This window comes from Aspergillus flavus, chromosome 3, assembly GCF_009017415.1.
Source record: "Aspergillus flavus chromosome 3, complete sequence".
Lineage (NCBI taxonomy): Eukaryota > Fungi > Ascomycota > Eurotiomycetes > Eurotiales > Aspergillaceae > Aspergillus > Aspergillus flavus.
The window spans coordinates 4,911,338-4,926,707 of record NC_092407.1 but is presented as its reverse complement, the minus strand read 5'-3'; the positions used below and the strand labels follow the sequence as shown (position 1 = coordinate 4,926,707).

The 15,370-nt window shown below is 47.8% G+C and overlaps 4 protein-coding genes and 1 non-coding gene across 5 annotated transcripts; 1 reads left to right on the top strand and 4 right to left on the bottom strand.

Annotated features, from left to right (window-relative positions):
- Positions 1-1,104: 1,104 nt before the first annotated feature.
- On the bottom strand, positions 1,105-3,343 carry F9C07_2282757 (putative aquaporin). Its single transcript, XM_041291506.2, has 4 exons — positions 3,199-3,343; positions 2,311-3,063; positions 1,703-2,244; positions 1,105-1,640 (listed from the first exon to the last, which is right to left on the bottom strand). The coding sequence occupies exons 1-4, from the start codon at positions 3,202-3,204 to the stop codon at positions 1,328-1,330; spliced, it is 1,614 nt and encodes a 537-aa protein (XP_041145410.2). The 5' UTR covers positions 3,205-3,343; the 3' UTR covers positions 1,105-1,327.
- Positions 3,344-5,404: 2,061 nt separating this feature from the next.
- On the top strand, positions 5,405-7,097 carry F9C07_7742 (uncharacterized protein; the record flags this gene model as incomplete). Its single annotated transcript, XM_041291494.2, has 2 exons — positions 5,405-5,872; positions 5,933-7,097. The coding sequence occupies exons 1-2, from the start codon at positions 5,469-5,471 to the stop codon at positions 7,095-7,097; spliced, it is 1,569 nt and encodes a 522-aa protein (XP_041145409.1). The 5' UTR covers positions 5,405-5,468.
- Positions 7,098-7,718: 621 nt separating this feature from the next.
- On the bottom strand, positions 7,719-11,366 carry F9C07_7741 (uncharacterized protein; the record flags this gene model as incomplete). Its single annotated transcript, XM_041285611.1, has 1 exon — positions 7,719-11,366. The coding sequence occupies one exon, from the start codon at positions 11,364-11,366 to the stop codon at positions 7,719-7,721; it is 3,648 nt and encodes a 1,215-aa protein (XP_041145408.1).
- A 1,057-nt stretch (positions 11,367-12,423) lies between these two features.
- On the bottom strand, positions 12,424-12,497 carry F9C07_t107. The gene has a single exon. It is a non-coding gene; the product is annotated as a tRNA-Val (tRNA).
- On the bottom strand, positions 12,429-15,341 carry F9C07_2154302 (uncharacterized protein). The gene is made up of 4 exons (XM_071509254.1): positions 14,522-15,341; positions 14,248-14,472; positions 14,049-14,191; positions 12,429-13,989 (listed from the first exon to the last, which is right to left on the bottom strand). Exons 1-4 carry the CDS (start codon positions 14,783-14,785, stop codon positions 13,545-13,547), a joined length of 1,077 nt encoding a protein of 358 aa, XP_071365334.1. The 5' UTR covers positions 14,786-15,341; the 3' UTR covers positions 12,429-13,544.
- Positions 15,342-15,370: the final 29 nt, after the last annotated feature.

The following is a 15,370-nucleotide window of genomic DNA, read 5'->3' as shown; positions in this document are numbered from 1 at the left end:
AGAAGTCACGGTATAGTCTGCGGGACAGAGGAACTCGGTGAATGATCGTATTGCCTATACTGCCTATCCATAAAGCAATAGAGAGACCCTGCGGCTTCCACGATGTGACTAGAGCCTCTAGAAACATTCCCCACTTAGCCTAAGTACACGAGAACCTCCGAGAATACATTAAGACCCGTTGATTTGTGGTTTATTTAGTCTTAGTCTTGTCTTTACCGGCTGTCCCTGAGTAACCCTGTGGATGTTTACTATAGGCGCCCTTCGGTTCTGCTAGCCACTAATAACCGTTAATCTAGAAACTATAGCTGAATATCTGACTTACTCCAGAAGAGTGTATGTTTACCAGAAAATGGACTTCCGGTTCGAGCTCTTTGGCCTTCTTCCATGGTTTTGGTTGCAGTTTTACTTTGGGTTGCTATTGTGGCATCTTGAAATGTTGTTGTTGCACTGAACGCTCGTTAGTATTTTGCCTTCTAGAGAAATCTATTCGAAAAGGAATATCAAGCTCACCTGAGGAAGATTATCTTCACAAGCAGCTTTTAGTGCTCAAATAAGCTGCTGCAGTGTAATGCAGCCATGTGATGGGGAGCAGAAAGGCAGTATCCCAGAGCATCTGATATTCTATGGGTTGGGATGACTTCTTATAAGTGCTTGCCAGCGCTTCGCCCCTCAAACTTAATTTATCTGTCAAGCTATTCTTGACAAATTACCGTGTTGCACCTTTGGGCTTGGGCATCCAAATACGTCTCGATCAATCCGGGTAATCGCTGATCAACGCCTCTCATAGGTAATTGGACTAGATTCCCACGGTATAGGAAGAGGCTAGGCGAGCAGGAAAGAGGGGGGGGTTGGTTTAACCATCCTCGGATTGTACTACAACACTGAAAGCCCCCTTACAGCTTAAACGCATTTCTGCTGTCCTATCCAGCAGACATGGGTTTTATCAGGCTGCAATGATGAAAGAGCTATACTCCTAGAGAAGACGAGTAAGTCGATGGCTGTTAAAAGAACACTGTTGTATGTCTTAAAACAGGAGCGATTCCTCGATCTTACTCGCGCAAGACGCATGTACAATTCTTCGGATACTGTTCAGGATGGTGACGCCGTCGTAATCCTATAAGTGGCAGATCGGCTATTTGTTAGCGAAGATACTCATAGCCTCGTTGGTGATATATTTGTCCATGCACTTATGTATGGAAAAGCTTATGAAAATCAGGATTCATCCGAGATAAATTATGATATCAAATTAATGTAGGATGCAAATACAGAGCCGCATTAAATGATGTTTCGTCTATAATTCTATATACATATGGATTAAAGTCAAGCCTCATTCATCCAGCTCCTTGATTCCTTCTTCGATACTGGGCAGCCTCTGGCGCCCCAGATTAAGCCTTCTCCTCCACTTGGCTTCCTTCTTCAGCTTGGACCTCTGGCGACGAGTACGTGGATAGTTTATCGGAGACTCTCCACCAATAAAGATGAAAATGTCATACATTGCGCCCCCGACCAGGGCACCGGAGATGGTAGCCAGCCAAGCTCCCCAAAACCACCATCCCCCTCTTTCCGTGAACGTACTTCCACCGTATCCTGCCATCAGAGCCACCAAGCGAGGGCCAAGGTCTCTGGCTGGGTTGAAACATCTATACTTCCATTAGCAAGACCATTTCTCACAGAACTTTCCAATACATAGGGAAATACACACCCTCCAGTATTATAACCAAAACCGATTGCTAACACAAAGATCAGCAGGCCAATGATAAACGAGTGCATACCCGCACCGGGTGGAGCGTTGCTATCGTCACCCATGGCAAAGATTGTGCAGATTAAGATAGCAGCAGCGACAAATTCATTGAAGAATGCCGTCACATTGCGGACGTACGCCAAGGGCTCGGTATAGAATCCTAGACCAGTAGCACCCATTGTGATGCCGGTACCGCTGTTGGAACCGCTGTGGAAAATTGAATCGCGGTATATGCAATAAGCAAGTCCGCCGGCTGTGAGAGCCCCCAAAATCTGAGCAATCACATAGTAGATGCATCGCCGTCCTGGAAAACCTCGATAAATCCATAGGGAAATGGAAATGGCCGGGTTTAGATGTCCACCGCTGATCCCACCGGCAATGTAGATTCCCACGGTAATTGCCAGTCCCCATGCCCAGTAGAGAGTGAGTTTGTTGCCTGCATCACCTTTCCCGGTGGAAATTGCCAGAGTCGCACATAGTCCGATTAGCATTGCCACTGTAGTCTGTCAATTCCATTGTTAGTACGGTATTTCTTAATCAATATTCCGTATGGACAGGATATTTCTTACCCCTAACCATTCAGCAAATGGCTCCCGCAGTCTGTGACGTACCCTAGACCACTTGTTAAAATGCTCTGCCTCACCACCGTACGGATCGCTCGCATCCTCTGTCACCTCGTCTTCTACCGGACGCGATACTCTGTCGGGGGCATCCGCATTTGACATCTCCTGGTGTACCATTGTATCGCCATGGGCGCCCGGCCCAGGACTAGAAACGTCTTGGCCTTCTTTTCCATGCTCATCTCCCTGATCCGGAGTGGCCTCCAACTCAGGCACTGGTTCCGACTCCCCCTTCTGACCTGTCGGATAGGCAGACGTTGTCCCCCCGCCATCATGGCGGCGCATACCTGGTCGGACCACACGCGGAAGCGGTTTTGCTAAACCCCAAACCGGCTCTTCATTGCTCTTCCCATAGTCGGGATTCATGTCATGATATTCTGGATGAACGTAAGTCCAGTTAGGGTCGGGTTCTCGTGGGCCAGCAAGAGAGGGAATTGTCTGGTTTGTGTGAGTTGTCTGGTTTGTCCGACTTGTCTGGTTCGTCTGGCGTCTTCTGAGTTGGGAGTATCGGGCGGGTCGCTGTGATCCGGTGTTGTGATAATGTAGTGGTGGGCGCTGTCTGTCTTGTCTCGTGTTGTTTTGTTGTTCATTGGCTGTTGATGACTCGTTTCTATTTTCTTGGATTGTATTCAGGTCGTTGTTCCTGTCCTGACGGCCATCGGCCAGGTCCTGTTCCTCCGGCATCTCGGATTTTAAGGGCGTCTAATTCCAACGATGGAGCATATATGAGTAAAGGAAAATGAAGGGGAGAAATTAGAAAGGAAAGATGTACAATGTATAAATAGGGAATAAGAAAAATAGGCTAAATCGGTGTATTATCAAAAAGTTATATCATACCATCATCAACGATGTGAAAAAAGCGTCCCTCCTTCCTTTTCTGCTATATAAACTACGAGCGGTGGGCCCATGATATCCAAGAGCAACTGTTCTGACACCGTACGCTTAAATGTCCAATGAGTTATCTAATTGTGTCCAATGTTCCCTGGTTGATATCAGTGAGTCGCGTGGCAAAACAACCCTATCGCACTGATTGAGCGGATTCTCGCCCGGCCGGCGGATCTATGATGTCACGACCAGCCGGAAACCCTTACAAAAGAAAAATCTCATCTACTCCTTGGCAATCAACAGACCGAGCCCTCTATTTTTCTACAGGGATTTTTAACGTATCGAGCACCTACCCTGTACGGCATCTGGGGGCTCTAGAATGTTCATCATTGATCGCTCGGGATGTCATGCCGGCTGGCAGCAGAATCCGGGAGATATACAACTGGTTTCAAGGAACCCGACCATAGGACATGTCGATCCCGATTTCTAGAACTCGTTGACCCTGGTTGATTAATGCTGAGCATGACGCATATTACTAAGGATCGTATAGCATCAACTGTCATCATAGATAAATGGTCCCTGAGCTTGAATAAGCTTGGTGGAAACCACGACGTAAAAATATCTTCTCTAGCCCTAGAGATCCACCGACGATCGTTACCCTTTGGAATGGCCACCGGCTGTCAATCCAGCCAATCATGACTGTTATATCAAGCGGAAATTTCAAGCTTATCCCATTTAGGGCTTCAAATCCCAACTTCAGTCCCCGATCCTAGACGTTCACATCTCTGCCAATTGTACGCCAGCGTACCTTTTTTCTAGAATCCCTAAATACAAGGCGACTGCGGCTTAGTTACGTCATTACTTTAGTCGTTTACAGCTAACTATATGACAACATTGCAGCCAGATTTTTAAATGCCAAGGTTGCTGCTAAGGGATGAGCTCATGCCGACCGTTGAATGGTTGGATGGTTAGATTAGCTATAGGATTGTTAGAAGACTGGATTCAACTAGGCTTAAAGTGCTAGGGTTCATGATAGAAATTACAGAGTTATATGTTAAATGAATGTAGCCTTCACATTGTCGGAGACATCTACTATCCAGTGTGGTGTTATTGGTGGTGAGTCGTGACAGTAAGAACCCTGAGCGGTTAGGGTAACCCAATGCCGCCAATCCGCATCAACTCATTTTCCTATATCTCTTACTACCTGGATAATTACCTGGTTAATCACATTTTCTACTGAGGAGTAGAAAACCCAAGGTCAAATCCACCTAGACCAAGCGATCCAAGTTGACTTAGTAAAGTTATTACTGCCACACGGTCCGGAACCGTACATTGGTGGAACGGTCCGAAAGGGACGTGCGTGGTAATTTAGTAATGGCCCATCTTAACATAATAGCATTTGGAATAATGCACGTTACAGGTGACTACCATTGAATAGTCTATAGCAGTATTATATAGTTAGCATGGGTCCTAGCTAGTTCTATTAGTCCACGTGTAATATACCTGAGCTGGCCTATGCATTAGTCCGGCGGGTCGAAAGTGTACCGTGCAGAACTTAAGTATAGCCACACTGACCGCCAGTGGAAGCTGAGAAGATTGAAGTCAGTGCAAGTTAGACGGCGTTACATCCAGCTAGAACTATCAATACAGTAAAGCAGACGTACAGTTCTCCACGTTGATCCTACCAATCCAATATAATCAATTGTCCAAATCGGTTGCATTTTCCTGTGAATCCAGTTGGCTCTCCCTGTTTTCAGTTACCGATCACCTAGTGAACAGATCATTGTTCTGTATACGGTTTTTCTGCTTCCTCGACCAACTCAGGATATCTGTCAGTATTGTCACTAAAGACAAGTGCTTCTCTAATGTGTTTCTAGCGTTGTCGTATAAGTTGAGCGGCTCATGCGCTATAATGCCACCTGAGGACATTGGTGAGTTGTTCTAGCTCAGACGCATAGTTGCCTACTGATCTTCGGTTTTAAATGATGCTGATCCGTTGTACTGCGTCCGCCTATTTCACCTTTTCGCTCCCGTTAAACTTTCGCTTCGCTGTCTGTCACAAACGAAGCCGATCATTCAGCCAGCCTTTCATTACAATCCCTCTTATTAAGAGCCAACTATAAACTCTATATAAACATACTATAAGATGCTGCAGGCAGCCACTTCTGTTTACAATATTCGTTCTCCAATCTACGCTTCAGGACTAAGCAAAGCAATACTGGAGAATCTTTCTCAAACACAATTCAGTGCACCGACTCTAGACTTTCGGTGTATTATCCAGGATGTCTAGCCTCCCAAATGCCTCCAACAATTCTAAGCCTCGATTTGAAATCCCCCCTAATATTTCTAATCAGCCTCGGTGGCTCCTCGACCTAGACGACTGGGTAGTGAGAGCATATTCTCGCATTCGTTTTCACCAAGACCCAAAGAATCGCGAGTATGGTTATGGCATCATCTCGTACACGTGGGGCAAATACTGGAACAGAACAGATACTGTCCCAGAGAAAGATGCTCCAGATGGGATTGACTGGAAAATTCCACGCTTAGCAAAAGATGCTATCTCACTGGACGAGGCAAAAAAAGTCATTACTAGTATGGGTAAACGCTACGTCTGGTGGGACTGGATGTGTGTCCCGCAAGGCGGATCCCATAAAGACATTGCTGAGCAAGAAATCGGGAAACAAATGTAAGTCCTCGTCTCTACCACTTTCTCCGTGGACTTGACTAACATCGAGGGGTTGGATAGGGCAATCTACAAAAATGCCAAGGCCAGCATTATATGGCTGCATGACACCAACTGGGCGCAGTCTTCTGACGTGGGGCAGTTTCTGCGGAATCACTATCCCAAACGCCCTTTACGGCAATGGCTGCAGAATTTTAGTACGGGCCTACAACGAATCAGGGAACGTGAGCCCTGGCTTACGTCGATTTGGACTTTGCAGGAAGGGGTGCTGTTGAACCATTCCCGCCTGGTCGATCGTCACGGAGCCAGGCTTCCCGACGTGCCAAAGGACAAGAGGTTCCATTCCGACGAGGCAACCGTAGTGGACCTGGCGATCGTCCCCGCCAAACTTGCCAGAGATATCGCTATGGCACTGTTCACTGGAGAAGGGAATCCCGACCCTCTCTTCAGAGATTTTACCTCGGTGCGGGAGAACCGTGTTTACGCTCAAGAAATCCTGTGTGAGATCATTCGGTCTGGTCTGTTTGGTTATTATGACAACCCTGTGCCCCTTACTATCCTTGCAGGCAAGGGCAGTCGCCGCTATGATAAAGCCACAAACCCAGACCAATACTGGGCATTGATCGGCGCCCTGGATCTGAAAGTGGCGCCAAACTACAACTTGACAATCCAAAAGGCCCGGGAAAACTTCTTTAAAGGTCTTCTGGAGAAGTATCAGTGGAACCTTCTCCTGGCTCCTTCTCTGCCACTCGATATCTCGCGCCGGGGTTGGCCCGAGGTGATTGCGGACGGTCATATTCTCCCGCTTGATGATCTGTTTTTCATCTCTGAGCTTGTTGATAGGTTGCCCCCACTATCATGGACTGGGACTGAAACTGGAGGCCCAATTATTATCGGTGGAGCTGGAGGTACACAGTTCAAAGTTTTCCGACTAAAGAAGACAGGTCATTTCCGCCGGTACATACAAGCGCGCAACAAGCAAGGACAGGACCTGGTCGATGTGCTGGGGCCGGCCACTGAGGGACCGATTGAAGATGCCACGTATCTGCACATTGCAAAGCTGCAGCCAAAGTCCGGCCTTCCGGGTAAACGATGCATTGAAATGAGGGGTTATCAGCGTGGAGCGGGACAATTCAATGGTGTGGTCGATCTGTGGGTCGCCGAGGACGACGTGGCTCTGGAAAGCATCAGTAAAATTACTCTGCACCTTCCCCAGAAAAGTCTGTAAACAGAATTGTCCATACCACGCAAAAGTGCCAGGCTAGTAAAAGCATACTTAGTCGTATGCGTCTGCAAATTTGATTATTTGTTACCAATGAGATTTATCGATCCAGCCCCTCATCCTCTGCCCATAGAGGTCCGATCTAGTCCCCCATATCGACCCATATGGGAGAAAACCTTAATGTATTCAGCTGTCTTTGGAGAAACGTACGGAACTTTTACGGTCTCATTCACGACAAGCACACCGCTGTTCATGGTTATGTCACAATTGAGGTGCCCACCAGGAGGAGTCATGCAGCCAAGACAGACCTATTGGGCACCAAGCTGCACAATGTTACCCGTAAGCCTTCTGATGACTTACTTAGAGATAGTCTAAGCCCGGTGCAATCTTACGCACTCCATCACGGTGGCGTACACCGTTTTCAGGAGGCTATCAATGAACTTACTCATTTACGGGGTATTTCTATTACACTAGTATGGAGAGGAATTAGACACAATTGAGACAACATTAGTCATAAACACTAGAAAGGTAACTGAAGAGCAGCCAGCCGGAGAAGAGATGGGGAGCCCATCTTTCTACAGGGATAGATTCAGCAGCCGGCTCCCTTTTATACGTACCCATTGAATTCTATCTGCGGTCCGCACAGATGGTGTCCACAGGTCCACCCTGCGGCGTACGACTGACCCCCTGGTAACCGTGTTGTGGCTCTTGAGCAGTCGATTCCGATGGTACCGCTCCTGACGTCGCCAGATCATGCAACTCATAAGCTTGCTCGTCGTCCTTGTAGTCAACGGCTATCCTGCTCATCCCATCTGGGCACGGAAAAGTTCCCAAGCTATACGTCCGGTCGAGTTCCTCCAAATGTTTCCGTTGCTGTACTTCACTCCACGCATGAGTGCCCTCAAAATCACGCATCATCTGGCTATGTGCAATCCACGGGATGAGAGATCCAATAGATTTGGGAATGCGTGGTCCATTGAATCGCCCACGGTAGGTGACGAATACACCAACCATCAACACAACATCCAGGGACACAAGAATGATGACTATCAGAATTGACGGCGTTGATGGCAGTATACCCCACACCCCCTGAGTGACTGTTCCATCGATAGTGATGGAATGGGACTCGGGCAAACGCTGAAGATACAAATCTCGCCAGAGAGTCAAGTAGGTGCTGAAGACTGTTCGATAGGTGAGTTGGACGGCATCTATCAGAAGTGCAGTGTCCACCGAATCCGATTTGGGATTCAGCTTCTCAATTGTGCGTGCCGTCAAAACACCGGGCCAGTCATACTGGTAAAATGACGAATTTGGATGAGCAGGAAGGGCTTGAATTGACTGCGTAAACGCCATGTTAAATTGTCCCAGGAGATCAGATGCATTCTGATACAATGGACCGTCAGTGATCGAGCTTCCGGGCACCGCCTCGTAATCTTCTACTTGGCCAGAGTGGTCGAACTGGACCAGGAAATCTTGGATATGGATTGTCGGCTGACAGTGCAATGCAAATGTACTATCCCGGTGCAGAGATTTCCCTGTTATTTTATCCAAGCGCGCAATAACCAAGAGTGTAGATGTCTCGCATTCCGTCGATGCAGAGGACCCCGTGGGCGCCATAAAATGGATAAAGTTCTCGGGGTAATCAGACGCTGCCCATGGCGCCTCTACAGAGCATGCAGATTCCGTACTACTATTGAATGGTGTATAACGCCAGTATGGGTTCGTTGAATTACCGTCAATCCCTGAATCGCTAGATGGAAGGCTTTCACATATGAGATTCACACCAATACCACGTGTCAAAGCCGTATAGAAAGTACGCTCGCTTTCCGGCCCATCAATGCGAGTTGGCACAAGTGAGTGGTTGGACGTAGTCCACGGCAGGAAAGGGGCGTCCTGTGTGATAACGCTGGGAATAACACTGTAGCTGTCTAGAACCGGGCTTTGGGATTGTCTTGAAAGCGTGGACAAGTTATACGTCGCAAATAAGCCAGAAGCAGCTGTCGAGTAGTGTCTTACTTGTGGCTCAAAAAGGCCACCGCTCACAACAGTCAAGAGCAGGTCCAAAATACATGCCAATGAGATGATCACGAGGAGGCGAGGGCCTCGGCGTGCGCATTTCCAAAGCACTGCAAACGAAGTTTGACAGCCATAGTCCATCAACAGCGATTGTTTTGCTGTCGCCAGTCCCTTCTGTAACTGAGTCCACGGTTCCAGGACGCTGAGGTGGCGAAGCACTGATGCTAGAAGTGCGCTGATCATAGATGCAACTATCGTCGGGACGAAGAGCATGGAAATATACAAGACCAGCTGGGGCCCGGTCATGGAGTTAGGGTCGTCCAAACGAAGATATCGAAGAGCCAACCCAAACAAGGCGAGTATGAAAGCCAGCGATAAACATTCCATAAAGAACAACGGTAGTCTTAGGAAATGTGGCATAAAATCCTTCTTTCTCCGAGACTTACCTGTGGCAAGAGGCACCGGATTTCCATCGAGTGATACGATTTCCAATCTGCGTTCCTTTGACACTCCGCTCCATTGGCACCATAGTCCCTTAGCCCATTGGAGAAGCTGTCGGGTAGTGGCTTGATCAAAATCTGTATCGGGTCGAGCTAGTGCAATTGTTGGGCTGAACAGATTGGCAACGATCGCGCACTGCGCAGCAATTGACCCCGGGTCGCTTCGAAGAAAGTTAGGTCGTCGCGGGTAGACAAAGGCTAGGAAGGAGAGCAGGAGAGAAGCTACGCAGAGTATGATTTCCGCATGGATAGCTGGGTCATGCAACATTTGGAGGATCACTGAGACACTCTGCTGTTCTGCATGAGTTTTCGTAGGTCGTGTAGGATCGAACATTTTGTTCACCGTGACGAGAAACCTGTGATTCCATGAGTTACGCAGCTTTTTCTGATACTCTTCGAGTGCTATGAACTTGGATGTGGAACCTGTGTCGAAGAGGCTAGACGAGCTGGTAGTGTTGACAATTATTCGTATGCCTGCCGCGCGAGGCCCGACGCGGAATTGATCCTCAAACTTGTCGATACTGAACTCAGCTGGACTGAGGCTGCTAACTGTGTCCTGTTGGATTTGAGCTGCGACGATTGATGTGTTTGTTGCGATAAAGACCTCCGCTTCCGCGTAATGATAAGTAGCCATACAAGCAAACGCCGCGGCCTTTGATGGCTTGATGGAGTTGTTTTTCAAAACATCCCCTTCAATCACTACGCCGTATAAGGTGGGCGAGCCGCAGCCACTGCCAGTAAATGCAGAAGTGGTATTAGAATTCCGGCTAGGTTGACTTGGCTCCCAGTAGCCAAGCTGAAAGCGTTCAGTATCGGTGGGGGCGACGCTGTCGAGTGCGAAATTAATCGAGCAACCTGCAGTGCTATTGCTAAGAGTTGGAAGAGATATATTGCGCATATTCCATGAAATTATCTGTTCGTCATCTGACCTCGTATAGTTCATAGAGTGCGTCGTTGGCGCGATCCCATACAGTGGCATGTCCACACAAGTCAGATTCGCCCAATATATCGTTTGGTTCAGGCGCAGCATGGATGTATCATTCTCATCATCTACAGGCATTGAAACCGGTGCAGCTGCGTAATGAGGTGATCGAAGTAACAGGAACTCAGCATCTTGGCTAGACTCACTGAGGCCAGATGTTTCCGCTGCCATCCACCCCTCTTGGGTTTGCAAATCGACAAGGGCCGGCCATGTTTCTATGATCTTGGGATCAGTGAGATTTAGCTCACCCATTACTATCATCCCAGCAAATAACGAGGGTAAGAGTATCCGGATAACCAAAGACATTAGCGACACGCAAAGCGCAATCCAATGCCGGTTGCGGGCGGCGGTTATAGGCGCGAAGATTCCGTAGCAGAAACTGTAGTTTGTGAAAAGTACTGTTGCTGAGGCACCACGCGACTTGGCCAGCTGAAAATAAGGTTCCAGTCGCATCACATCACAGGAACTAAACTCCCATAGGTTCACCACGACCAGCGCTATGGCTGTTGGAACAATGACGTAGGCAACTGACACAGTCGTGGGAAGATCGCTGGCATGCTTGTAGCGTACTAGCCAGCCAATTCTATCATTGTACTGACGACAAACCTCGAGAGCAATTGCTGTCAGCAGCAAAAGACCGGCCAGTGTGAGAAGGTATGGCGCTCGCAGAGGTACTGGTCTCCAGGCGTCTCGTGGATCCCACACCAGTTCTGTTCTCTCGATTACTGCCGATCGGAAGGGCCATCCTGCGTATATTCTCATCAACGATGAATGCATTGAGGTTAACACGAGGTCCGTACCTGACCGTCTCTTCCATAAGTCCGCTATTCTGCCCCATTTCGAGGTCATTTGCCGTTTCACTGCCCGAAATGGTATCTTTGCAACGAATCCTCATCCCGTACGAGCTTGATCACGGCCTGGCACAGTTACCATCTCAGTATAGGGGATAGCGACGCGACATAACAACATTCTCGTGCCAGGGGAAAATTCAAGGGCCAAGACCCACGGGTGATAATCGTTAGTGTCTTGCCACAAACTGTGGCTGCCTGCTCGAGGTGGAGTGAACATGTGACATAGTAGCCCTATCCCATATCTCTCATTGGCCTTAGAGTTCCCCACTAGTTTATTGCATTTAGCACTTGTCTTGGATTTCGGGCTCTACCAAACTCCATACAGTCTTTTATTGGAGTTTCCAAAATTTCCTGCTGAGGGTGGGGATATAAATGCTTGGCGTCAGGGACGCCACAACTTCGATTGACTTGATTTGAGACACTAGCTGGCTTCGGCCTATTCCGTGTAGTAGCCAGGGGCTTTGGTGTTGAGGTGTCAAGGACCCTTACTATATCGATGGATATATATGGAAACAACTTGTTTGATAGTGAGTTCGCTCTTGTATTAGTTTGGTTTATTTTCTATGTCTATTTCTTGTGTGCATGCCGAACAGTAGTTGTCAAAGGGTGTAATGCACAAACTATATATATCCGCAATGCCAAACAGAATTCTGTAACTTGATGCGCTTCTCACAACAACGTCACCTTATATGCCTAATACAACTGGAAAGTAATACTATGCGATCAATTAGGCAAAACTAAAGCCCGTTCAATAAGCCGAACCTACGATCCAATGTTTGGACACATTAATGTCACGGTCGGTATGCGGATATTAAATCATGGCTATGAGTAGAGGATTAAAACAGAGTCCGGAAACTCAGCGACGAAAAGTATTGAGAAGCAACGATTTAAGAGGAGCAAATGAAAAAAGCAAAGAACGAAAAAACGACAGAAGGATTCTGAAAAATTGAAGGAGAGGTGAAGGGAGAAAGGACAAAAAGCAATGACCAGACTGGGGCTCGATCCCAGGACCTTATCGGTGTTAACGATACGTGATAACCAACTACACCATCCGGCCGATTGATATACAGCGCCTTTTTATTTGGATACATGTTATAAGAGTATACTTTTGCAGCACCACAAGAATGACTTTGAACTCCGTAGGTTAAGATTGATCCTATTCAACTTCAGCCTGTATTATATTGTTTTCGTCGTCTTCACTGTTACTTCATCTCGTCAGGTGGCAATGAAGTTTACTTTATCGTAATTTCAACCGATGTGCCGCTCTCTCGACATACCGATCCACAGAACGCTGAACAGACATGTTTATTCATATCTATATACTTCCTCTAATTATCTCGAGGTACATGTGTATCTCGCTGGAAACACCAAAGATACTGTACGTTTATTGTAGTAGTGAACAGAAACCCAGCACTCAATGCTCTCACTGACTCACAGACAGGGAGACCAGAAGCATCGCCTCCCGAGCCCGACTCTAACAACCCCCCTCCTTTTTAATAGACAGGGATCGGGACAGAATACTTGGCGTAAAGATTCCCCGTAGTCTATGTAACATTGGACGGATCACGGTCGATTGAGACCATCGGGCCGTGCCGACTCCCCTACTCTCGACGCTTAATATTAGTTGTTGTGGTCTACGTTGATTGTTACCATATAGGGTCAGGAATGCCACGTTGACCCTTGCTCTGAACCACAGGGCGTCTGTGTCTCTCCTTCTGTAGTCCGTAGAATATGTTAGGCCATGTCTTTTTTATAGCCATCGGCGTACCTGTGTTATAGAATACTATTCGTAAAACATGACGTACATCCCATAATACGCACACAGCCCGTTTGAATGGATAGGACCCAGAGTACCCTCGGAAAAATGCACAAAAGTACGCCAAGGACGGCTGGTGGGATGGAATGCTACGTGAAACGCCAAGGCGGCGTTCATATCTGGCTAATATAGTATTGGCTAAGATAATAACACATATTAATTACTTTATTTTTGGTGGCCGGCAGACCGACCGAGGGAGCACTAGTGCGCAGTGGTCCACAGGATGGACAAAACGATGGCATCCAGTGGGGGACTAATAACTCCGAAGCCCATCGCGAGGAGCTTGAACTAATCCCGACGATCGCGTACTGTTTCGGTCACCGTGAAGGTCCTGACCTCCCGAATAATATGAGTTTGGCTTGACTGACTCTCTGCGTCCCCGTCGGATATAGCTCCCGACGCAGTAACTGTTGTCTCGTATGTGTCCTTGACTGGGCGTACTGGAGTAAGCTCGTGAACCTCACTCCCATGAAAAGTCGAATGATAACGCAACGAGGATAAGCCGTGTCGCTTTGTCGATGCCATATTGTAACTTGTCAACCCGTCGATGCGCATGCCTGTGGAGCGCAAGCTATCCATGAATGGTTTGAACTGTGGGGAGCAGGCTGTGACGACACTCAAGCATTGAACAAGCTGCGTCGAGACGGTGGCCGACCAGGTGTCGAACGTTGGATCTTCGGAATTGATTGTTTTGTTGACATAAATAAGCTGACATATGGTGGCGGCAATCACACTCGAGTGTTTGATCAGCCGCTCGGTACTAGAAGAGTGAGTCTCGAGGGTATTACTCACAATATGCGAAGGCTAAAGATGCTGGCCAATGTGCCTTTCTTTCCCCAGTTTGCCTGAATTCCGACAATAATTAGAAGGGCCTGGATGATGATCCCCGCCTCAGACAAGATATTCGTTGCTGCAAGATAGTTCCACCAAGCGCTCTAGCCTCGCATGTTAGCAGCATTCCTTGGTCTTCGTGGAGAATTTGAGAGCATACAATATTGAAACAATTCCCGCTCAGATAATCCCACGTTCGAGGCGGCGTGCACTGGAAAATAGAGGCGATAACGCTTGTCACTGCCCAGAGCACTGTGAAGATCTCTAGCCCGATAGCAATGCGACGGTCGGATGTAGCTGGTGTCACGCTCCAGATGAAGTGGATAAGTGATAATTTCGAGAAACACATGGTCATAATGAAGAGGATAGCTGCAGCGTATTGTGACTTAAAGATATGAGTGATCTCTCGAAATGGAGAAACAAGGCCCACATACCTTTAACATGCTGTCCACAGCTGCACCTGATAGCCTGTCATAATGCTCGCCATATCCATATGCCGTGGCCATCGATATGGCTAGAGACTGCGCCGCACACAGTACCACCGAGACAATACTAAGGTAGTCATCTGTCGTCCACCGTCGGAAGATCCAGTATTTGGTGCCCAGCCGAGTGAGAACGCAGAGGATCGCCGTAGTCATAAGAAACCAGGTCACCACATTGACCGTGGGCTTCCAATTGTCTTTGGCAAGCCTACTCATTGCGCGTGCGAAGGGGGAAAGGGTAGCACATCGAGCATATGGGAAACGCTGACAAGGAACTTATTACGACAGCCACTGCGCAGAGTTAACTGCACCTCGTAATCTCATCAACCATCCCACCAGCAAACCGTACCACCTCCATGGTAACAAATCTGACGAAGGTGGAAATTACCCGGTCGGGTACACAAGATCCAAGACAGCAGTAGGCCAGCGTCTACGACGCCACTGAATTGCGAAATCTTTCCTCCAGGGGTTGTCAGCGCTGGACGGCAAGAGTACCTTGTCTAGTCAGAACGTTAATTGATGAACGCCTTAGACACAAAGAATTTTAAGAGCTTTGCCAAATTATCCGAGACCCGTCTGGGCATTCTAGGCAATTACTAGGTTGTGCCGTCATCAAGTAGTAGTGATATGATTGGACTGCTCTAGGGAACGGAAATGCAGCTAAAGACGCGCTTGACTCTAATCCTTGCGATGTTGCAACGAAATCAGTCCACATGTAAAGGTTCCCCTCCTCCAGACCATGAAAGTCAATCAAACTGTGTACTTAGCGTATCATCGCTTGTAACCGAAGCATGGATTTTA

Coding starts and splice junctions, on each gene's coding strand:
- F9C07_2282757 (XM_041291506.2), bottom strand. Junction 2,245..2,310: donor CATTTGCTGAATGGTTAGGG/GTAAGAAATATC, acceptor TGGAATTGACAG/ACTACAGTGGCAATGCTAAT. Junction 1,641..1,702: donor TTTGGTTATAATACTGGAGG/GTGTGTATTTCC, acceptor ATGGAAGTATAG/ATGTTTCAACCCAGCCAGAG.
- F9C07_2154302 (XM_071509254.1), bottom strand. CDS start 14,785: ATGAGTAGGCTTGCCAAAGACAATTGGAAGCCCACGGTCAATGTGGTG. Junction 14,473..14,521: donor CTGTGGACAGCATGTTAAAG/GTATGTGGGCCT, acceptor CATATCTTTAAG/TCACAATACGCTGCAGCTAT. Junction 13,990..14,048: donor ATCTTTAGCCTTCGCATATT/GTGAGTAATACC, acceptor CAAACACTCGAG/TGTGATTGCCGCCACCATAT.